At 36.9% G+C, this 24,158-nt stretch overlaps 1 protein-coding gene across 1 annotated transcript in view; it reads left to right on the top strand.

Moving 5' to 3' along the window:
• The window catches only part of PDHX (pyruvate dehydrogenase complex component X), a 75,715-nt gene that overhangs the window by 17,612 nt on the left and 33,945 nt on the right, over positions 1 to 24,158 (top strand). Inside the window, exon 3 of the mRNA XM_004264000.4 lies at positions 19,104 to 19,204. Coding sequence (XP_004264048.1) covers positions 19,104 to 19,204 — 101 coding nt within the window. The remainder of the gene's footprint in view (positions 1 to 19,103; positions 19,205 to 24,158) is intronic.

Raw genomic sequence — 24,158 nt, 5'->3', positions numbered from 1 at the left:
CCTGTTTGGTTTGCTTTGTTCATTTCTTTTGTTTTGTTTTGTTTTTTATATTCTACATATCGTGAAATTCTACAGTATTTGTCTTTCTTTGACTTATTTCATCTAGCATAATACCCTCAAGGTCCATCCATGCTGTTGCAAATAGCGAGATTTTCATCTTTTTTATGGCTGAATAGTATTCCATTATATATGCATATATCTCACATCTTTTTTTTTTTTTTTTTTTTTGGCAGTGCGCGGGCCTCTCACTGTTGTGGCCTCTCCCTTTGCGGAGCACAGGCTCCGGACGCGCAGGCTCAGCAGCCATGGCTCACGGGCCTAGCCGTTCCGTGGCATGTGGGATCTTCCCGGACCAGGGCACGAAACCATGTCCCCTGCATCGGCAGGCAGACTCTCAACCACTGCGCCACCAGGGAAGCCCTATATCTCACATCTTTATCCATTTATCCATTGATGGGCACGTAGGTTGTTTCCATACCTTGGCTATTGTAAATAATTATTTTGCCAGATTTTAATACTTAGTATGGTGCTTAAAAAATAAGACTAAGCATATGAAGGCCAAAGAGATAAGGATGCTACAGCGCTCATGGTGCAGAAGGAGGACAGAGGAAAAATTACTGTGAAGGAAGCTGGAGAAGGAGACTTTTTATTTTTCTGACAGCTGCTTTCTTTTCCTTTTTCCTTCCTCTGGTCATTGCCATATGTGTCTGTAGAGTAACCAGGTACTGACTGTGGGATGGATTCTTTTAGCCATCTCCCTATGCTTTACTCATTCTGCAACATGTTAAACTTTTGGGGAGATGAATCTCCAGTCCCTTATTAGGGCTCATTGGACAGATGCACAGAGAAATTGACCAGATGAGTTCCCCATAGCCATTATTATGCTTCAGCGTGAGAAATGGTCTGGGAGGATTTGACTGATTCCAGAGACTAGCCCTGGCAAGGACTTCTGGGGTCTCTATATGTGATTCAGTGGGCATGGGAGGTCATCCAGGCAAATGTTGGTATTGAGTGGTCCAGGCTAGCGCTCATAAAATTGTATAGATTAAAAGCTTTTGCACAGTAAAGGAAACCATAAACAAGATGAAAAGACAACCCTCAGAATGGGAGAAAATATTTGCAAACGAAGCAACTGACAAAGGATTAATCTCCAAAATACACAAGCAGCTCATACGGCTCAATATCAAAAAAACAAACAACCCAATCCCCAAATGGGCAGAAGACCTAAATAGACATCTCTCCAAAGAAGATACAGATTGCCAACAAACACATGAAAGGATGTTCAGCATCACTAATCATTAGAGAAATGCAAATCAAAACTACAGTGAGGTATCATCTCACACCAGTCAGAATGGCCATCATCAAAAAAATCTACAAACAATAAATGCTGGAGAGGTTGTGGAGAAAAGGGAACCCTCTTGCACTGTTGGTGGGAATGTAAATTGATACAGCCACTATGGAGAACAGTATGGAGGTTCCTTAAAAAACTTAAAACAGAACTACCATATGACCCAGTAACCCCACTGCTGGGCATATACCCTGAGAAAACTATAGTTCAAAAAGAGACATGTACCACAATGTTCATTGCAGCACTATTTACAATAGCTAGGACGTAGAAGCAACTTAAGTGTCCATTGGCAGATGAATGGATAAAGAAGTTGTGGCACATATATACAATGGAATATTACTCAGCCATAAAAAGAAACAAAATTGAGTTATTTGTAGTGAGGTGGATGACCTAGAGACTGTCATACAGAGTTGAAGTAAGTCAAAAAGAGAAAAACAAAAACCATATGCTAACACATATGTATGGAATCTAAAAAACAAAAAAAAAGTGGTTCTGATGAACCTAGGGGGAGGACAGGAATAAAGACGCAGACATAGAGAATGGAACTGAGGACACGGGGAGAGGGAAGGGTAAGCTGGGACGAAGTGAGAGATTAGCATTGACATATATACACTACCAAATGTAAAACAGATAGCTAGTGGGAAGCAACCGCATAGCACAGGGAGATCAGCTTGGTGCTTTGCGACCACCTAGAGGGGTGGGATAGGGAGAGTGGGAAGGAGACGCAAGAGGGAGGGGATATGGGGATATATGTATGCATATAGCTGATTCACTTTGTTATATAGCAGAAACTAACACAACGTTGTAAAGCAATTATACTCCAATAAAGATGTTAAAAAAAATTGTATAGAGAGAACTTAGGCAGTGAGTAAGAGTTCAGAGTCTAACAGAGTTATGCTGTGATTCTAGGAGATGAGCCGTTCATGGCAGTGAGGACAAATGTTGGGCGTTGGGAAAAAGGCTGCAAGTATTTAGTAGCTTGGGAGTTTGAGAGAAGGTCTCAGTTCTTGCAGGTGGGGTGGGCAGGGCTGGGGTGCTAGGAAACTCAACAAGAGAAATTACAGAATGGGCCTCACAGCAGGAGTTTGGGACTGTGGAATGGGCCACTATAGAGGATAGGAGGTATGGCACAATGAGGCTATCCAGATGACAATGACTGGTCCTTGATGTGCTATGTACCACCTCTGATTGGAAGCACAACTTAATTCTGTTCCTTAGTGGTGAACATGTCTGAGTTTTGATGTTTCCTTTTGTGGTTATGACTGGCATATTAATAATCAATAGAACAGACCCAGCAGCACTGTAAATGGCTGATCAGTAAATATATTGGCAGAGGGGAGAGTAAGGCAAGAGCAGGAGATGTGACAGGCATCAAGAAGGCTTTACAGATGAGGTACTATTTGAGTTGGTCCTTATATAATACATGGGCTTTTTTTTTTTTAAAAAAAAAAAGAAGGACATTATAAGTAATGTAAACAATTTGTCAAAATCTTGGAAGTGAGATGTCATGACATATATTTTGGCAACCGTAGGTAGTTCTGGCTGCATTAAGGGCATGGTGGATGTGAAATAAGATAGGTTATAGGAAGGATCTTGAATATCAAGCTGCAGTTTATCAGTCTGTGAGTGTCCTTATCCTAAAGCCAAGAGGTAAGAACACTCATGGTTATTTTGTAGGAAGTGGTCTTTACGTGCTTTCTTGAGCCCTGACAGTAGCCTTGCACTAAATGGAACAGGCCCTAGGAGTGCTCTGGTATCAAGAGCTAACTGTAGGCAATTTAAGTAGTTCCCTTTACAGGCTCACATTGGAAAGGCCAGTCCTGAGGACTTCTAGTCAGTATGACCATCTAAACAGATGCGGTCAGGGTTCTGCTCACTTCGGGGTAGAAAATTATAAGACAGATTTTTTAAACGTAAGTTGAGCTTAAACACAGGAAAGAGGAATCACCAAATCCAGCAATGTCCAGAACGGTGAGCAGGAGTTGACTACATGCCCCGCTGGGCCTGAGCTGGAAGGGTGGAATAACTGAGATTGGGAAACAGTGGTGTTTTTTTGTGGGCAGGTGGGGAAATTGAGAATTAGGTTCAGGAGGAAACTTGCAAAAGCCTCTTAGCCTCATCCACCAGAGGGCAGACAGCAGAAGAAAGAAGAACTCAAATTCTGCAGCCTCTGGAACAAAAACCACATTCACAGAAAGAGAGACAAGGTGAAAAGGCAGAGGGCTATGTACCAGATGAAGGAACAAGATAAAACCCCAGAAAAACAACTAAATGAAGTGGAGATAGGCAACCTTCCAGAAAAAGAATTCAGAATAATGATAGTGAAGATGATCCAGGACCTCAGAAAAAGAATGGAGGCAAAGATCGAGAAGATGCAAGAAATGTTTAACAAAGACCTAGAAGAAATAAAGAACAAACAAACAGAGATGAACAGTACAATAACTGAAATGAAAAATACACTAGAAGGAATCAATAGCAGAATCACTGAGGCAGAAGAACGGATAAATGACCTGGAAGACAGAATGGTGGAATTCGCTGCTGTGGAACAGAATAAAGAAAAAAGAATGGAAAGTAATGAAGACAGCCTAAGAGACTTCTGGGACAACATTAAATGCAACAACATTCTCATTATAGGGGTCCCAGAAGGAGAAGAGAGAGAGATAGGACCCGAGAAAATATTTCAAGAGATTATAGTCAAAAACTTCCCTAACATGGGAAAGGAAATAGCCACCCAAGTCCAGGAAGCACAGAGAGTCCCATACAGGATAAACCCAAGGAGAAACACACCGAGACACATAGTAATCAAATTGGCAAAAATTAAAGACAAAGATAAATTATTGAAAGCAGCAAGGGAAAAACAACAAATACAAGGGAACTCGCATATGGTTAACAGCTGATTTCTCAGCAGAAACTCTACAAGCCAGAAGGGAGTGGCATGATATACTTAAAGTGATGAAAGGGAAGAACCTAGAACCAAGATTACTCTACCCGGCAAGGATCTCATTCATATTCGATGGAGAAATCAAAAGCTTTACAGACAAGCAAAAGCTAAGAGAATTCAGCACCACCAAACCAGCTCTACAACAAATGCTAAAGGAATTTCTCTAAGTGGGAAACATAAGAGAAGAAAAGGACCTACAAAATAAACCCAAAACAATTAAGAAAATTGTCATAGGAACATACATATCGATAATTACCTTAAACATGAATGGATTAAATGCTCCAACCAAAAGACAGAGGTTCGCTGAATGGATACAAAAACAAGACCCATATTTATGCTGTCTACAAGAGACCCACTTCAGACCTAGGGACACCTTCAGACTGGAAGTGAGGGGATGGAAAAAGATATTCCATGCAAATGGAAATCAAAAGAAAGCTGGAGTAGCAATACTTATATCAGATAAAATAAACTTTAAAATAAAGAATGTTATAAGAGACAAGGAAGGACACTACATAATGATCAAGGGATCAATCCAAGAAGAAGATATAACAATTATAAATATATATGCACCCAACATAGGAGCACCTCAATACATAAGGCAACTGCTAAGATCTATAAAAGAGGAAATTGACAGTAACACAATAATAGTGGGGGACTTTAACACCTCACTTACATCATTGGACAGATCATCCAAACAGAAAATTAATAAGAAACACAAGCTTTAAATGACACAATAGACCAGATAGATTTAATTGATATTTATAGGACATTCCATCCAAGAACAGCAAATTACACTTTCTTCTCAAGTGCGCACGGAACATTCTCCAGGATAGATCACATCCTGGGTCACAAATCAAACCTCAGTAAATTTAAGAAAATTGAAATCGTATCAAACATCTTTTCTGACCGCAATGATATGAGATTAGAAATCAGTTACGGGGTAAAAAATGTAAAAAACACAAACACGTGGAGGCTAAACAATATGTTACTAAATAACTAAGAGATCACTGAAGAAATCAAAGAGGAAATCAAATACCTAGAGACAAATGATAATGAAAACATGATGACACAAAACCTGTGGGATGCAGCAAAAGAAGTTCTAAGAGGGAAGTTTATAGCTGTATAAGCCTACCTCAAGAAACAAGAAAAATCTCAAATAAACAATCTAACCTTACACCTAAAGGAACTAGAGAAAGAAGAACAAACAAAACCCAAAATTAGCAGAAGGAAAGAAATCATAAAGATCAGAGCAGAAATAAATGAAATAGAAACAAAGAAAACAGTAGCAAAGATCAATCAAACTAAAAACAGGTTCTTTGAGAAGATAAACAAAATTGATAAACTATTAGCCAGACTCATCAAGAAAAAGAGGGAGAGGACTCAAATCATTAAAACTAGAAATGAAAAAGGAGAAGTTACAACAGACACCACAGAAATACAAAGCATCTTAAGAGACTACTACAAGCAACTCTGTGCCAATAAAATGGAGAACCTGGAAGAAATGGACAAATTCTTAGAAAGGTATAACCTTCCAAGACTGAACCAGGAAGAAATAGAGAATATGAACAGACCAATCACAAGTAATGAAATTGAAACTGTGATTCAAAATCTTCCAACAAACAAAAGTCCAGGACCAGATGGCTTCACAGATGAATTCTATCAAACATTTAGAGAAGACCTAACACCCATCCTTCTCAAACTCTTCCAAAAAATTGCAGAGGAAGGAACACACCCAAACTCATTCTATGAGGCCACCATCACCTGATACCAAAACCAAAGATACTACAAAAAAGAAAATTACACGCCAGTATCACTGATGAATGTAGATGCAAGAATCCTCAACAAACTACTAGCAAACAGAATCCAACAACACATTAAAAGGATCATACACCATGATCAATTGGGATTTATCCCAGGGATGCAAACATTCTTCAATATATGCAAATCAATCAATGTGATACACCATATTAACAAATTGAAGAATGAAAACCATATGATCATCTCAATAGATGCAGAAAAACTTTTTGACAAAATTTAACACCCATTTATGAAAAAAAAAAAGACTCTCCAGAAAGTGAGCATAGAGGGAACCTACCTCAACATACTAAAGGCCATATACGAAAAACCCACAGCAACCATCATTCTCAATGGTGAACAGCTGAAAGCATTTCCTCTAAGATCAGGAACGAGGCAAGGACGTCCACTCCCGTCACTGTTATTCAACATAGTTTTGGAAGTCCTAGCCATGTAATCAGAGAAGGAAAATAAATAAAAGGAATACAAATTGGAAAAGAAGAAGTAAAACTGTCACTGTTTGCAGATGACATGATACTATATATAGAGAACCCTAAAGATGCCATCAGAAAACTACTAGAGCTAATCAATGAATTTGGTAAAGTTGCAGGATACAAAATTAATGCACAGAACTCTCTTGCATTCCTATACACTAATAATGAAAAATCTGAAAGGGAAATTAAGGAAACACTCCCATTTACCATTGCAACAAAAAGAATAAAATACCTAGGAATAAACCTACCTGAAGAGACAAAAGACCTGTATTCAGAAAACTATAAGACACTGTTGAAAGAAATTAAAGATGATATCAACAGATAGAGAGATATACCATGTTCTTGGATTGGAAGAATCAATATTGTGAAAATGACTATACTACCCAAAGCAATCTACAGATTCAATGCAATCCCTATCAAATTACCAATGGCATTTTTTACAGAACTAGAACAAAAAATCTTAAAATTTGTATGGAGACACAAAAGACCCCGAGTAGCCAAAGCAGTCTTGAGAGAAAAAAACAGAGCTCGAGGAATCAGACTCCCTGACTTCAGACTACACTACAAAGCTACAGTAATCAAGACAATATGGTAGTGGCACAAAAACAGAAATATAAATCAGTGGAACAGGATAGAAAGCCCAGGGATAAACCCACGCACCTATGGTCATTCAATCTATGACAAAGGACACAAGGATATACAATGGAGAAAAAATAGTAAGTGTTGCTGGGAAAACTGGACAGCTGCATGTAAAAGAATGAAATGAGAACACTCCCTAACACCATACACAAAAATAAACTCAAAATTGATTAGAGACCTAAACGTAAGACCGGACACTATAAAGCTCTTAGAGGAAAACGTACGAAGAACACTCTTTGACATAAATCACAGCAAGATCTTTTGATCCACCTCCTAGAGTAATGGAAATAAAAACAAAAATAAACAAATGGGACCTAATGAAACTTAAAAGCTTTTGCAAAGCAAAGGAAACTACAAACAAGACGAAAAGACACCCCTCAGAATGGGAAAAAATATTTGCAAATGAATCAACGGACAAAGGGTTAATCTCCAAAATATATAAACAGCTCATGTGGCTTAATATTCAGAAAACAAACAACCCAATCAAAAAAGGGGCAGAAGACCTAAATAGACATTTCTCCAAAGAGGACATACAGATGGTCAAGAAGCACATTAAATGCTGCTCAACATCACTAATTACTAGAGAAATGCAAATCAAAAGTACAATGAATGAGGGGGCTTCCCTGGTGGCGCAGTGGTTGAGAGTCCACCTGCCGTTGCAGGGGACACGGGTTCGTGCCCCGGTCCGGGAGGATCCCGCATGCCGTGGAGCGGCTTGGCCCGTGGGCCATGGCCGCTGGGCCTGTGCGTCCAGAGCCTGTGCTCCACGGCAGGAGAGGCCACAACAGTGAGAGGTCCGCTTACCGCAAAAAAAAAAAAAAAAAAAAAAAAATCCTACAATGAGGTATCAGCTCACACCAGTTAGAATGGCCATCATCAGAAAATCTGCAAATAACAAATGCTGGAGAGGGTGTGGAGAAAAAGGAACCCTCTTGCACTGTTGGTGAGAATGTAAATTCATACAGCCACTATGGAGAACAGTATGGAGGTTCCTTAAAGAACTAAAAATCGAATTACCATATGACCCAGCAATCCCACTACTGGGCATATACCCAGAGAAAACCATAATTCAAAAAGACACATGCACCCCAATGTTCAGTGCAGCACTATTTACAATAGCCAGGTCATGGAAGCAACCTAAATGCCCATCGACAGATGAATGGATAAAGAAGATGTGGTACATATGTACAATGGAATATTACTCATCCATAAAAAAGAACGAAATTGGGTCATTTGTAGAGATGTGGATGAATCTAGAGACTCTCATACAGAGTGAAGTGAGTCAGAAAGAGAAAAACAAATATTGCATATTAATGCATATATGTGGAACCTAGGAAAACGGTACAGATGAACCGATTTGCAGAGTAGAAATTGAGAGACAGATGTAGAGAACAAACGTATGGACACCAAGAGGGGAAAGCGGGGTGGGGTGGGGGTGGTGGTGGGATGAATTGGGCGATTAGGATTGACGTGTATACACTGATGTGTATAAAATGGATGACTAATAAGAACCTGCTGTATATATACCCAAAAAAAAGCTGGAGAAAAAAAAGAATTAGGTTCGGTTTGGATGTGGTAAAGTTTGAGTTCCTTTTTAGATATTCAAGGGAATGTGTTCAATAGACAGTTGATTATAGGAGTTAAAGTTTAGGAGTGAAGTCTGACTTGATAGACATTTTAGAGTCACCACCCTATAAATGGAATTTAATGCCATAAAATGGCTAACAGACAAATATATTTATTTGTCTTGGAATAAAAATGCTTACCTTGTTGAAAATGTTCTCTCATCGGCATTTCTTCATGAGGCTTTGGTGTTCAGATTTGTGGTATTTGCATTTTCTGGAAACCCATACGTAGAGGTAAAGTGGTCCTGGGCTGATAATCTTCCTTGGTTACTTGGCAGAAGCCATTATTCTGGAAGAACATAGTCTCTAATCCAACTCACACAAGATTCCCAGATAAAGTCCCACTTAACCACAGATTCACAGTTCCAAATTTAATAATTGACATGGAAGCTGCCCTTTAGGGGCAAACGTTATTAGGCATAACAAGTAACAGGATTAGACCTCCAGGAACTTCAGCTAATTGGAATTACTAGATACGTAAAAACGTATGTTTGAAACGACAAAACGTGTAAGAGAAGGAATTGAAAATATGAAAAAAGACAAACACTATCCAAAAAGTCCAGACAGGTTTGAAAAGAACAAATAGAACTTCTAGGAATGAAAAATGTTGTCTCTAAAATTAGAAAATGAAAAACTCAAGGTTGGATTAAGGTGTGATTAGACGTGTCTTACCAAAGGATTCGTGAAGTTCAACCTGTTAGCCTGCATGCAGTAGCAGTAGAGAATATAAAAGAGAAGCTAAGACACGAATAATAAAATGAGAATCCTCTGCTAACCCAATAGGAAGAATTCCAGAAGGAGAAAAAAGAGAGAATGAGGAAGAGGTAATATTCAACCAAAAAATGGCAGAGTTTTCTAGAATTTGAGAAAGACACATGTCATATAAATGAAAGAGACAGTGCTTCATTAGGAAGCATTTTGAGCAATCGGCTCTGCATGGCTGCTGCCATCTTCTAAAATAATTATCAGTATCTAAGAAAGTTTCACCTTTATAAATAATGCAGTCAGTTGGAATCTATTTTTAAGTTTTTTTCCTGATGAATTACAGAGCTTTGGCTATTTCCATATCCAGTATGACAGAGTGTTGGTGTCATTAAAGAATGATTCAGACACAGACCAGCCTTTTAGGATTATTATAAAATGATTAAATTTCTTCACACTTTGAGACCTTGATAGGCAAGTAGATAGGAGGATTCTTTGGACCACATTTATCTCTCAGACTTCTAGCTCGCTGGCAGTCTGATAAGTTATTCACACCCATTAGAATATGGTGAGTATAATGCAGAGCCAGGAGACAAATGGTTTCATCATTCTATTCTTTTTCTTTTGATTACTTGTGCTATTTTCATGCAGGACAAGCCAGGGTGTACTTTAAGCCCCTGGAGCCTGTTTCCTTGAAGGTTGCTTTTAAAATTCTGTGTTCTGCCAACTCAGGAGAAATGTTGTTTACCAGTACACATAAGTAATTGAGAGCAATCTAAATCGTTGGTTCTCTGTAATTCACTGGCTTCATTTTTAGTTCATCACCTTTGTGATTTTTTTGAGCATAATTTAGTTCCTTTTTTAAGATTTTTAAAAAAATATTTATTTATTTATTTGGCTGCGCCGGGTCTTAGTGCACCACACGGCATCTTTGTAGTGGCGTGTGGGATCTTTAGTCACGGCATGTGGGAATCTTTTAGTTGCAGCATGCAGGCTCTTAGTTGCAGGATGTAGTTCCCTAACCAGGGATCGAACCCGGGCCCCCTGCATTGGGAGTCTTAACTACTGGACCACCAGGGAAGTCCATCGTAATTTAGTTCTTTAACATTTATGTATTGTTACACATGGGTATGACTATATATGTCTAAGTATGTTTGGTGCTTGGTACATAACTTGGTTCAGTCGTTATGTATTAAAAACATTTATATTCTACAAGAAAACTTTTTTTTTTTTTTTTTTTTTTTTTTGAGGTATGTGGGCCTCTCACTGTGTGGCCTCTCCCGTTGCGGAGCACAGGCTCCGGACGCGCAGGCTCAGCGGCCACGGCTCATGGGCCCAGCCGCTCCGCGGCATGTGGGATCTTCCCAGACTGGGGCACGAACCCGTGTCCCCTGCATCGGCAGGCGGACTCTCAACCACTGCGCCACCAGGGAAGCCCCCTAAGAAAGCTTTTAATATACCTTTTTTTCTTATTAGCTATGTTTTTAAAAATTTTTATCTTGAGATCTTTATTGTATGGTCACTGTTATTTAAAACTGAGTTTAGACCTTCAAACATTAAGGGGATTGAATTTTTTTCATGAAAATGAATAGTGTTGTATATAATTTTGAATCTAGTTTATTTTTAAGCTAATGCTAATGATCTGATAACCTTTAGTGGATGGCAGTTCGGTCTTACAAATGTTTAAGATTTCTTGAAAATCTGAGACTCTGTAATTCACAACTGTTACTAATGTATGTGTGTGTGTGTGTGTGTGTGTGTGTGTGTCTGTTTTAAGCCAAGGCAATAAGGGTGCAGTGAAAAGAACTCTAGTCTAGGTTTGTCCTTTGGGGTTCCCACTCTGTCATGAAATATCTGGGAGTGAGTTGAATTAGATGATTTCTAAGATATATCCTTGACTTTAGAATTCTGTGATAACTCAGTTTCCTTTTCTTTTTTGAAGTCATAGTGTTGTATCACAACCTCCTCAGGAGCTTCCTGGGTGTAATCTGAAATCGGCCTCATACATGGAGGATAGGGAGCGATGGAAGAAAGAGGCTCCAGGTTGGTAGGTGGCAGGTTTAATTAAGCAAAGGGACTTTCATGGGAGGAGGCCTTAACTGGGCTTGATCACGTATACTGTCCAGATGGTCTCAGCACCACAGTACTATCTCAAGGCTATGTCCTTGGGCAGCTTCCAGCACTGGGAAGGCAAGCGGAGCACACATTTCACAGATGGGGAGGGGGTGAGGGACCTCCAGTTACTCTTGCCCAGCTAAGTGGTCACGTCCTCTTGATAACCTGTCTCATCACATGGAAACATGCAATAATATAGCATGTAAATTATTCCCATCTTCGTTGATCTAATGAATGTTAGAAAAGTAGTTTTGTAATGAATATTAGAATACTTAATTTCAGTCTGAGAGGATTAAGTAAAGAATATGCATTATTAACTTAGTAGAGAAAACAGTTCAGAAATGCCAGGTAACATGTACAGTTTCAAAACCTGAAAGGTGAATTGAGCCACATTCCACATTTTTATTACAAGCTTGTTATTTGGTGGGGGAAGTGTGTGTCAGATTATTTTTAGTTTAATTAAAGTGTATATAGATTGTTTTTTCATCAGTTGTAAGGTCATATCTGTTAAAATAACAAAAAGGAAGAAAATATTCTTGTTCCACCCTTTTGTGAGAGAATATTTGAGGGTATGAAAAACATTGTTTTCTTTCTTGAGATATTTAAGAGCTTATCCTGAAACACTGGAACAAAACTAGACTGAGATAGTTACATGAGGTACTTGGCCACACATTGTCTGGAACAGCGTAGAACTTGCTTCATTAGCCATGTTACTGCTACTGCCCTTGGTGTTTGTTATCCTTCAGAGACTCTCATTTTATGTGGGCTTTCCTTTTTTCATGGGACTGGGAATCTTGAATATTTAAAACAATTTTTGTGTAAATCTTAGATTGTATAATTAATACAGTGTGTAAAATTCAGAAGTAAAACTGTCTTAAAGGTGTTGTTCACTATTTGAATTGTTATCACCAGGTGCTACTAGAGAGTTAAATGGGTCTCTGGCTTCTATTGTAGATGAGGCTTTGGTTTCTGTTATTTCTGGGGATTTGTATACATGTTTGGATGCTAAAATGGAAAACTTCTGAAGTGTGCATTTCACAAATAACTTCAGTGTTTTTTCAGTACACTACTATTTTAACAGCTTTTGAGGTATAATTTACACACTATTAACAGTCACCTATTTTAAGTGCTCAATTCAGTGATGTTTTAGTGAATATATAGAGTTCTTCAGCCATCACCAAAATACAACTTTAGAACGTTTATATCACCCCCAAAACTCCCTAATGCTTGATTGCAGTCACTTCTTTCTCTTATCCCTATCTTGATCTGCGTTCTATCTCTAAAACTTTGCCTTTTCTGGGCATTTAATGTAAATAGAATCATGTATTATGAAGTCTTTTGTGACTGGCTTCTTTGATTTAGCATGATTTTGCAGTTCATCCATGTTGTAGCATGTATCAACATATCAACAGTTCATTCCTTTAGTTGCTGAATAGCATTCCATCATTATGCTTTTTTACGTTTATTGTTAATATTTCTATTATGTCAGAATTATAGAATTGGTGAGTGGAATTGGTGAGATTACAGTATTATTCAATAGAGCTTCCTGTAGTGATGGAAATGTTCCATGTCTGCACTGTCCAGTGTAGTAACCACGAGCCACATGTGTGTTGGGCACTTGAAATGGGTAATGCAGTGAAATTTAAGAGCCAGAAGGATGTAAGGGAGGTTAACTTTGCCTAGCAGTTTCCTTCTCAAACAACTACTCCTGCCTTGAGTCCTCAGAGCAGGATGCCCTAGGAGCCGGGTTGCCTGGGGTCTTGGGCCATGCAAGTAATATCTTTTCGTGTGTGATGAAGAGTTGGCAAACACTGACTAGGGCCCCCTTCTCTATCCTCCCACGCTGCCGTAGGCACTGACTGTATGAGATTGGCATTGCCTGCTTGTTTGTACTCTTCCTCAGTCAGACTCTGTCTTATTTTATCATTATTTTTGCCATAGGGTCTTGCACAGTGTCATGCACATAGGGGCAGCCAGTAAATATTTGTTGATATACGATTGAATTATCTTTGTCTCTAATCATAGGTGTCATTATGGTTTACCTTAGCACTGAGAAGAGGTTTCTTTCTTTAATGTTCATATAGATGTGACTTGGCCTCCCACCATTACCACCACACACACCTTTTAAATAAAGACTTTTATTCTTAACTTTTGGCAGAACAAGATTATTTTGTGAAAGTCATAGGATGTGTTTAGTTGATAAACATCACCATTAACTGTGTTTGATCAAGACTACACTTCATACCCAGAATTTACAAGAGAAAGGGAAGCCTCTGTATACTCCAGTCCTCAGCTCTGGCAGCTGCCCACCTGGACAAAGGCACAGGATGATGATGATGCTGGCTTCGGTGCTGGGGAGCGGCCCCCGGGCGGGCCTCTGCTCTGGCCCCTCCTGGGGCCCGCACTCTCGCTCCGGGCCCGCTCCACCTCGGCTGCTGACACGCACCACGAGGAGATGGCACAGGGACACGCAGGAACACGGCAAGGCTGCCATCTCCTTCTACAACCAGTCAGCCCTCAACGTGGCAGCTGAGGAGCCGTCTGTCACCTCACACCAGCCATGATGCTCTGTGCTAGCTTCTAAGTCTTCTCCTCTAGACTCTGAACTTGTTGTGAACAGAACCCTATCTTATTGTTTTGTTTATACCCAGTGCCTACCTATAAATGCCTTATATACTAATGTATGCTGAATGGTCTGTCTGAAATGATGGCGTATGGAGTAGGGAGCTAGAATGAGTCTTGGTTCTTAATGGTTATTAATAACATACATAAGTTTTTAATCTAAAGATGTTGTGAGAAGTGTTATTTGAAGAGGTTTGTGAAGAGTTAACATTTGCAGTTCCATGATTTTTTTTATAATAGCTGCACATTCAAAACTTTCCTTAGAGTCAGAGAGATTAAGTAACTTAGTCAGGATTACCAGTAAGTGTCAGAGCTTGGAATAAACCTGTGTCTGAGTTGGAAGAGCTCCTTATAACTACTGTGCCTTGCAGGTTTTCCAAGATACAGCACTAAATTGTTGACCAGAGCTGAAACTGAGTATATTTGGAATCTTCATGGCTCGTTATTTGTCTCAAAATTTTTCTTTGGCATTCATATTATGTTTGATTATTGACAGATAGAACCCTAGTTTTGTGATATTAGGGGTAATGTGCCTTATATAATAATACAATGTTTTAAACCTTGCTGTGGTTCCTGGGGAAGGTTCACCACACAATAGATGCTTTTCTCTATGTTTCTTTACATTTTATCTCTCTCTCAGGATTCTCATATAGCTAATATATATATATATGTTTTGTGAATAGGTGTACCTTTAATTAAAACAAAATAAAAAGGAAACAGGATACCTAAGTTTTTAAATGTCAGAAACATGCTACAAATCAAATGTTAGAAGTGAAAGAAACATAAAGGACAGTTTGATGTATACCTTATGAGGAAATGAGGACTTGTGATATTATTGCAATTTTTTTCTGAAGTGTTTTAATCTCAAACTCATTATGTATGAGGCAATAGCTGGAGTCCTAGGGAATGAGGTAGAATGTAAAACACTTAAACTGTGTCCTGTTCCTATTATGAAGAAGCTCATAGTTTGGTAAATAGAAGAAAACCAATTTTTAAAAAAGTAATAGAAGTTAACATAACATTTCATAGTACAATTTGTGATTCATTTCAAATTAATTACAATTACTATAGGAATTCAGGAATAGGAACAAAATCATCTAGGTTGATCTATGGCTGAGGTAGAATTTGTGAATCGTTCTCAAAGGGTGTTTGGAATTTGAAATAGGCAAGGACAAGTGATAAAACATTATTTTATTGTTTTCCTATGGACAGAATTTCTTTTCTAGGTGTCCAAAAGAAGTATTTAATTGCTAGGTTGCCTGGTTCAATTGTTTTTTCCATGGTTACAGCAGAAACATATTAGGGTGTGATTCCTTTCCTTTTGAAATATAATGTCTTAACTGCCCTAGGACATCTGTCATATAAAGAAGTGATGTGAGATTGTATAATCTGGCACCATAGCTTTCTCTGTATGACAGACAAGTTTCCTTTTTGGGTGGGATTCCTGCTTACCTCACCAGCCTAATCTCTCATCACTTCTCTCAGGTAGTATTAGCCAGATCCTCCGAAGTTTCCTGTTTTCTTTCGCCTTGAGAGCTTTGGGTGTGTTGTGCCTTCTGCCTGGATCACTTGCCCCTTTACTTGATTGTCTCCTCCTCATCTTTTCAGGCTCAGACTAGATGTCTTTTTTTTTTTTTTTTTTTTTAAGGAAGGCTGCTCTCACCTTTCAAAAACTGAATTAGATACCCCTGCTGAGTGTTCCCATACCATCCTGACTTCACCTAATTCCACTGTTATTTCCAATTAATTTATCACAAGATAGTGAGGATGCTTCTTGAGGTCAGAAATCTTAACCACTTTTTTCCTCCCACTGCTGTATCCTCAGTGCTCTAATACATTTTCAATAAATATTGGTTGAGTAGGAAAATCTCTTTGGGGTTAGACTGAGCACCTTTCAGGTGTTTGATAAATATCTAACAGATAAGTTTATTTCATTAAAATAGTTTGTATTGGTGGTTCTGAATTATTTTAACTGAGATATAGTATAACCATCTGTGTGAAAATCTTGATATACAGTGAAGGAGTTTCAGTACAGTGAACTTTTAGAGCGTATTTGTTATGTCAGCGCTTTAGATTTTCCTTCATGTTCTTTTATTGAGTGTGCCTATTCATATTGCTGTACCAGCTGTTTTTGGTGTGTATGTGAGGGGGTGTATTTGTATGCTTCACATTTTTCTATATCTTACTTTTTATTCTGTTTTTGTTTATGTCTGTCTCTTATAAGCAACATTTAACTAGATTTTATTTTTTTATTCATTTTGATATCTCTTTTAGTCGGTGGTTTTAATCCATTTATGTTAATTGTAATTACTGATGTGTTTGGACTTCTACCATTTTTGTGTTTTCTGTTTTTATCCTTTGCTTTTTTCTTTTCATGCATCTGCCTTCAACTGGATAATAGTTTTTGTTATTTTCTATATTTCCTGCTTTTATGAATGCTGTAGGTTATGTTTCCATTTTTATATTTTTTGGTATACACCATTAAGTTTTTAGGATACATATTTAATTATATTTTGCCAGTGCAGTCTAGAGTTATCCAGTATTTTCTCCTCCTATCTGTATCAAAGTTCTTAGCATGTTTTATCACCTAAAAATATCCTTATCCGTCTTATTGTTTTTTTTAATGTTTGAGTTGTAAACTTTTTTAACCCCTCAGAAATTACCTTTTAAATGATTAAATGTTAACACTTTATCGGTTTCTATGGTAACTTGTTTTGTGTAGCCCATGGGTCCCCTCTGTGTCTACCTTTCTTTTTGATAAACTGCATTTTGTAAGAGCTCATCAGTAAGTGGTAAATTTTCTTAGCTTTTATGTCTGAACTTTTCCTTCGTTCTTGAATGATGGTTTGGCTGCATATAAAATTCTAGACAGTTATTTTTCCTCAGCTTTTTGAAGATATTACTCCGTTGTCTTCTGACCTCTATTGCAGCTGCTGAGAAGTGTGCTCTCAGTCTGTCATTCCATTGAGGTAATCTATTTTTTTCCCTCTGATAGCTTTTAAAATTGTGTTTCAATTGTTGAAAGTATGTAATTTCTATACAGTGTATGATGTGGAGTCATGTTTATACAGTCTAATACTCTTTTTTTCTGTTGAATTCTTTTTATCAAGGTATTACCTGCACAGTGTAAGCTCAATTAATTTTTACAAACACATATATCCAGGTTACTAATACCTAGTCAAGATACGGAATATTTCCAGCAAGTTCCAAGGCTCCCTGTGCCCCCTCCTAGTCAATACACTATAGATAACCACACTCTAAACTCTTTCAGTGCTCTTTCATTTTGAGGATATATATCTCTTTTTAACTCTGGGAAATTCTCAGCAATTATCTCTTCAAGTATTGCTTGTCCACTATTCTCTCCCATCTCTTCCCTTGGAACTCCATTGGACAAACACTGCAGCCTCAATTTATGTCCCTTAACTGCTCTTTTCTACTTGTCCTTTTGTCTGCCCATATTAAGTTCCGGTTAGTTCATTGAAGCTATCTTTAATTTACTAAATCATTCTTTCACTATGTCGACTGTAGAATATATCCCATTGATTGTTTCTTGTTATTTCATTAATTGTATCTTTCATTTCCAAGATTTCTAATTAGTTTTTTTCCTTTCAACCTGATGGTGCTTTATGTCTGTACATTATTTTTCTTTTTTATCTCTTGTTCTTGTGATGGATCTTATACCTTCATTTCTATTTCTGAACATCCTTAAGATACTTATTTTAAAATCTTTGGTGGGTTGCACTAAATAGATTGCATCTGAAATGAATTTCTGTTCCAATTACTGATTTTTGTGGTTTTCTTTCTTAGCATTAAATTTCTTCATGTTTTGGAACTTTGTTTTGCAATTTACTGTTGAGTGGAATGTTTCTGTTTTAGTTTCGATGTCTTCCTACCTGTCCCCTGAGTCTCCCTTTCCACGCCCCTCAATCCAGGGATTTTGCTATTGATATTTGGGATATTGGCAGATAAAGTAATGGAACCAGAGGGTGGCTTGACTCTGTTCTGGTATTGAGGTAGTGTTTTTGTCCCCTACCTTCTTAGACCCTCATTTCTGATATAAAGCCATAGTTCTAGTCAAAGGTTTTGGTTGCAGCCAGCCCTAGCTTTAAGCAGAGAATCGATTTGAGTCCCCTGCTTCATCAGGCCACTTTTAGTTCCCTTTGCTCCAAAGGAAACTACTGTACTTCACCCTTCCTCCCCACAACCTGCTTTTAGCTCCAGAAACCAGCAAGTCAGGTCCTGCTCAGCATTTTTGAATATCTATACTGTTTCTGTTGCACAGAAGTGTTTCTTATTTGACCTTAGCTATGTCTTTGATTTTCTCTCTTTATGCTTAATATGTTTTTATTCATTTGTGCTCTGTGGTGCAGACAGGGTTTCTGAACTCGCATACAGTGTTAACCCGGAGGTGTTATTAATTGTAAAACTGTCTTCTTAAGGAATAATAATCAAAATATATTAAAAAGGAAGAAATATGGGGTCTGGAATTGATTTGTTTGGAGGAAGATACGCATCCCTTTCTATTCTCTATAAAATGCGATTTCATTTTTAATGTTTGCTTAATAATCTCTATAATCACTTTTTTATTATAACAGATATAATTTAGGTTCATTATTGAGCTTTTGGGAAATGCAACAAAGCATACACATATACACCACAGAAACACACACACAATATGAGAATTACTTGTAATTCCACAACCCAGAAATAGCTATTGAGTGTTTTGGTACTTATTATCGTGTTTTACACACTTTACACACACCATCTCACATAACTAATATTCATATTTTAAAAAACAAAACAAACCCAGTCTTGTTTTGTAGGTGAAGCTGTGAGTACTGGAGATGCCTTATGTGAAATAGAGACTGACAAAGCTGTGGTTACCTTAGATGCAAGTGATGACGGCATCTTGGCCAAAATAGTGGTAAGTTTTTATTTTGACTGTCTTCAACAGGATGAAGATTTCTTAAATGTAAAGTTCCTTGAAATTGAGTTACTGTTTATTTTTACCTCTTTGTTTATAGTGTTATAGTATACATAATACATTTTAAATTCAGATGTTTAAAATATTTTAGTGTTAAGGTCTAATAGTAGCCAGTAATGATCAAACAACATAGAACTATTTCAACCATGATAAAGATAACTCAGTGTTTTGGGTTCCCTAGTGGAAAATGAGAAGCATTCTGGCCTGAAGGATGAGAGAAGTCTATTTGAGGTGGAATTTGAAGACAAAGAAAGCAATAGGTTAAAGCTTAGAGCTAGTAATTTCCAAGTTTATAGTTGGTAAAATTTTTAAAAAGAAATGTTTTACTCTAATCTCATGAAAGCAAGAAACCCTGTCTTCATCTATCCCCAGGACTCCGAAACCTAGAAAGTGTATAAAGTGACTGTCTGCTCAGCTCCTTTCTCTAGATGAGACTATTTGAAGTTGTCCTATGCATAGTCTTGCTTGTGGGTTTCATAGCCACACTCAGTGTCCTGGTCTACTTCTTACTCTTTCTTACAGTTTTATTCATCCTTTACATTTTTATAATTATTTAAAAATATAATTATTTAAAAAGATGTGTATGGAATATTTCATATACTTGAATGTAGTTGACAATCTTATCTTTTGATAGCATATTTTCTGCTTCATGAGCAAAAGGAAATATACTTGTGGGGCTAGCAAAACCAAAGTCATTTCCTTTTAGATCTAAATTTTAATACATTGCAGTAATTTTCAAGGCTCTTCTCTGAACAAACTTTGCTTTATAACTAATTAAAAATATGAAGCTGTAACTTGGATACTTTGGTGGCATTATTACAAGCTGAAGTTAGTACAACCCTTCAACCAAAATGTGTAGCAATACAAGAGAGGTTACTTAATTAATGGAAGGAAATAACGGAATATCATATAGCCAATGAAAAATTGTTTCTAGGAAAAAAATGTGATTTCTTTATAAGTTAACAAAAATTGAAAAAAATTTTGGAAAAATGCTTTTACAATTGTGTGTGGACAGTGATTACAATCTTGTAGAACTTTAAAAACATAAATACAGAAAAGATTAGAAAGAAGTGTTATAAAAATTTGAGTATGTGTCTTTGGGTAGTGGAACTAAGTGATTCTCCTGCTCTGCTTTTTTCTGTTTTTCTCTATATTCTAAATTTTCTATAATAGGCATGTTATTTTTATAATGGAATATTAGAATTTATGTGAAAAGTAAAGTAAAATGAAATGCTTAAAGCCTGTTTAAGGTTACATGGTATACTCACTGATGGAGCATGTTTGTTTCTTAACATGTAGGACATTTAATAGACAGCATGGTATAGCAGCTAAGATTGTAAGCTCTGGAGTCACACTGCTGCCTGATTCATATAGCTAATAAGTTCTGCGGGTTACTAGTTATGTCATGATTAGCAAATTCTTTTACCTTCATAATAAAGTGGAGATAACTATAATACCTAGGTCATGGGGTAGTAGTAGAGATTGAGTGAGATAATGCATATACACTCATCACAAGACCTATCACCCACCAGGTGTCAATAAATATCACTGTTCCCATTATTATTACAGTTATTCATTCAGTCTGACCATAAGCCCCCATTTCAGTCTGTATATTTGTCTAATAATATTTGTCTAATAATTTGTGTTGGTTGTGACTAGACACTAAGCATCCATTTGTGCCTCTGTAGTTTGATTTGTACAGATAAACTGCACGTCTATTAGTAGTCCATTGTTGATGTGGTTTTAATTCTGGGCTACCAGCTTACCTCTGCTTTGACCATGCATATAATGCCTTCCTTCATACATTCTATTCAAAGACCATACCTTGGGATGTCATACTTGATATTTTATCTTTTACATTCTAATTTGTCAAACTTCCTTGTCATCTTCAATATTAATAGCCATGTTAAAACACATTGTTGAACATACTTCCTAGGAGGAAATGTGAATGGAAGGGTAAAATTTCTATACCTTTATAACTAGGAAAAAATAAATGTTCATACCAAAAGTAGTTTCTTTCACTAATTTATGCAGCATTTTGAAGTGGAAAAAGGTTGTTTGAATTACCATATGTAATAAACGCAACTACATTTTATTGTGTGTGCTTTTGGCAAGCTGTGTTTTTGACCCTAGTTCTGAATTGTTTGGCTGTGAAAGTCTTCCAGAATTGACAGCATTTTCCACTCAGGTATTTAGTAATGCATTTCAGATTACTAATGATGTCATAGGTCAGTAGTGACTGTTCATCTGGCCCCAGAGCTCTGAAGCGGTGTGGGGGGTGTGATTGACGGCAGCTTTAGCGGCACAGATAGCTATTTCCTTGCCAAAGACTGTATGTAGTTTAGGGCTTTGTGCTTTATTATTATTCCACATGCATTTTGGATAATAGGAATAGGAGTATATTCATGTCACAATGTGTGCAATTTTATGGGAAAAAAATGGAGAAAAAAATTACGGTGGTTTTACTGATAGTGTTTGGTTTTTGTCTTTTTTTTTAGCCTTTCACCCCACTCCATTCTCAACCACCCCACTAGCAAGTTACAACTTTGTCTTTCAATGTGGAATAATCCTCATATTTTAGCACACATAATAAATGATTTTTAAAGGGATACATATAAGAGATTTTTACTTTCAGCATCAAGGAGTTGGATAATTGAGCTTGTTAAAAGGCAGGTGATGATATAAAACTCTAGTTTTTAGTTTGCCCACATTTTGAAAGATTAGGAATTATAACCTATTTTGCTATTCATAGGGATTTACTTCCATAGTCTGTGAGAGGTTTTTATACTCTCCCTCTCCTCCCAATCTTATTCTTTTCTTTGTACTCATAATTTTTACCTCTGAATTCCATTTTAAATGTAAAATAATATTATTACATTTCAATTAGAGCCAGAAAAAAAGCTTAGAAGCTCTTAATAATATTAATAAAGAATAATTGGTATCAGTGTAATTTTATGATTTATTTCCAATTAAGTTAATTGGGGAGTTGTTAAATTCTCATTTAATCACTAGTAAGTTGTCATGCAAAAACCTTACATTATTACACATATATCAGTTCATAAGTTTAGTCTTAAATTTATTCAGCAAATTGGATAGCAGGTGTTTTACATGGTAATATAATAGAATATTAGGATGACATTTTTGGAGAGTTTATTAGAGATTGTGTAGTTTGGCTTCAAATGTATTTAGGGTTACTATATAATTTGTCATACAAGTCAGGATACTTTTGAGGGTGAGGAGGGCGTAGGATGTTAGGATTATTTAAACTTATATAATTAAAAAAATATTTAAACTTACATAATTTTAGAAAATTTTAGTTTATTGACTGGCAGTGCATTCATTGATAGAGTTTTATTTTATTGGTAGGCCGTTACTCTTCAAAACAATTTTCAAAAACAGAATTCTTTCTAAAACCTACCATCCATGGATATTAAAACAGATTTTAAAACTCTCTGTTGATCATCTGACTACTACGAAAACAACAGGCCCTAACTGTTTCTGGTATTGTTCGTCAAGGTCAGTCAGTTTCTTGACTGTTTCCCACTCCAGTACTGTGTCACTGATGTTTTCGAAAGAATGGATTTTTTCAATAAGGTTTTATTTTTTGGTTAGATTCCCTCCTCCCCTCCATTATTTTTTATTAAATTGCCTGCAGTCTCCTTCAGCATTGCATTTTGTAGTTTGAAAGTTAATGGTTGAAATTTGAAATTGTAAGACCTTCAGTTGATTCTTCTCTGTAGACTATAATATTTTTAACTGAGAAAATACCCTCTCAAAGCTCAGAGCAAATTCTACTAATTGGGAGATACTCTCAGTTCTAATTGTTTTACTACTGAAATGGGTAAATGACATTGAAGTAGTAAATGAGTCTATGTTCCCCATGAATTAAAAGCTAAATCATTTATAATCTACTCTTCCTTTCTAAGCTTCTTTGTAAAAATAGTAGCAGTGTCTTGAGGTGCTGTATGATCATTTTGATTGAGCTAATATAATTTACAGATTGGGTACTGATCATATTGAATGTTGTCTCTAGTGTCACACTGCATTGACTCCTTGCTAACTAGCCCTGTGACCTTGAGCAAGTTATTTAACCTTTCTCTGCCTCAGTTTCCTTATATGTAAATGGGAATAATAATAGCACTTCATAAGGTTTTTAAGAGAATTAAATGAGTTAATACTGTGCTAGAACAGTGCCTGGCACTTGAGTACCAGGCAAACTGGTATTCAAGGACTTAGTGGATGTCTCTCCTCCCCTCTGCATTTTAGCTTGTTATTGATTTGTTTTCTGCTTCATTGTTTCTATGTGTCTTCCTTTTAAACCAAAGTTCATAGTGTATATAAGTTAAATATATATATTAAAGAATAAAAACAAGTTAAAACTGTATAATGGTTCAAACTATGATGGAAAATCTGTACTGTTTGCAAGCCAACTAAGCCAGTCATGTGACTCAGCTTATCTCCACTAACCATTGTGCATGTTCCTTCAGTACTCACTTAGCAGCTCTCAAACTGTTCTGTTTTAAAGAAGAAAAATATTTAAATAATTTCTTAACTTACTGATTATTTTTTAATGCCAGAATCAAAGCAGACAGTATTTACCAGCACCTTTAATGGCATGAACCCTCTCAAACAATTTCTCTGTTGCGAAATACTGCTGTAGATATTTTGTGTCTTTAGCATCTCATATCCTTGGGTACACTGGAGCTTATTAAGGGGGCTGTATTTAGCACATTTGCAGATAATACATTTCAGCTTTGGGGGATGTCTCTGGTAGAGAGGACTCATACCAGGGGTCTGCGCCTAGGGATAGAATTCAGACTCTATAGGTATATGTATATTGAGAAATAGTTTGTCACAGAAATAGTTTGTATCAATGTCTCACATGTCGCTGTTT

This window comes from Orcinus orca, chromosome 8 (assembly GCF_937001465.1).
Source record: "Orcinus orca chromosome 8, mOrcOrc1.1, whole genome shotgun sequence".
Taxonomy (NCBI): Eukaryota; Metazoa; Chordata; class Mammalia; order Artiodactyla; family Delphinidae; genus Orcinus; species Orcinus orca.
The sequence above is the reverse complement of the archived record's forward strand: the minus strand, read 5'-3'. Positions and strand labels throughout refer to the sequence as shown.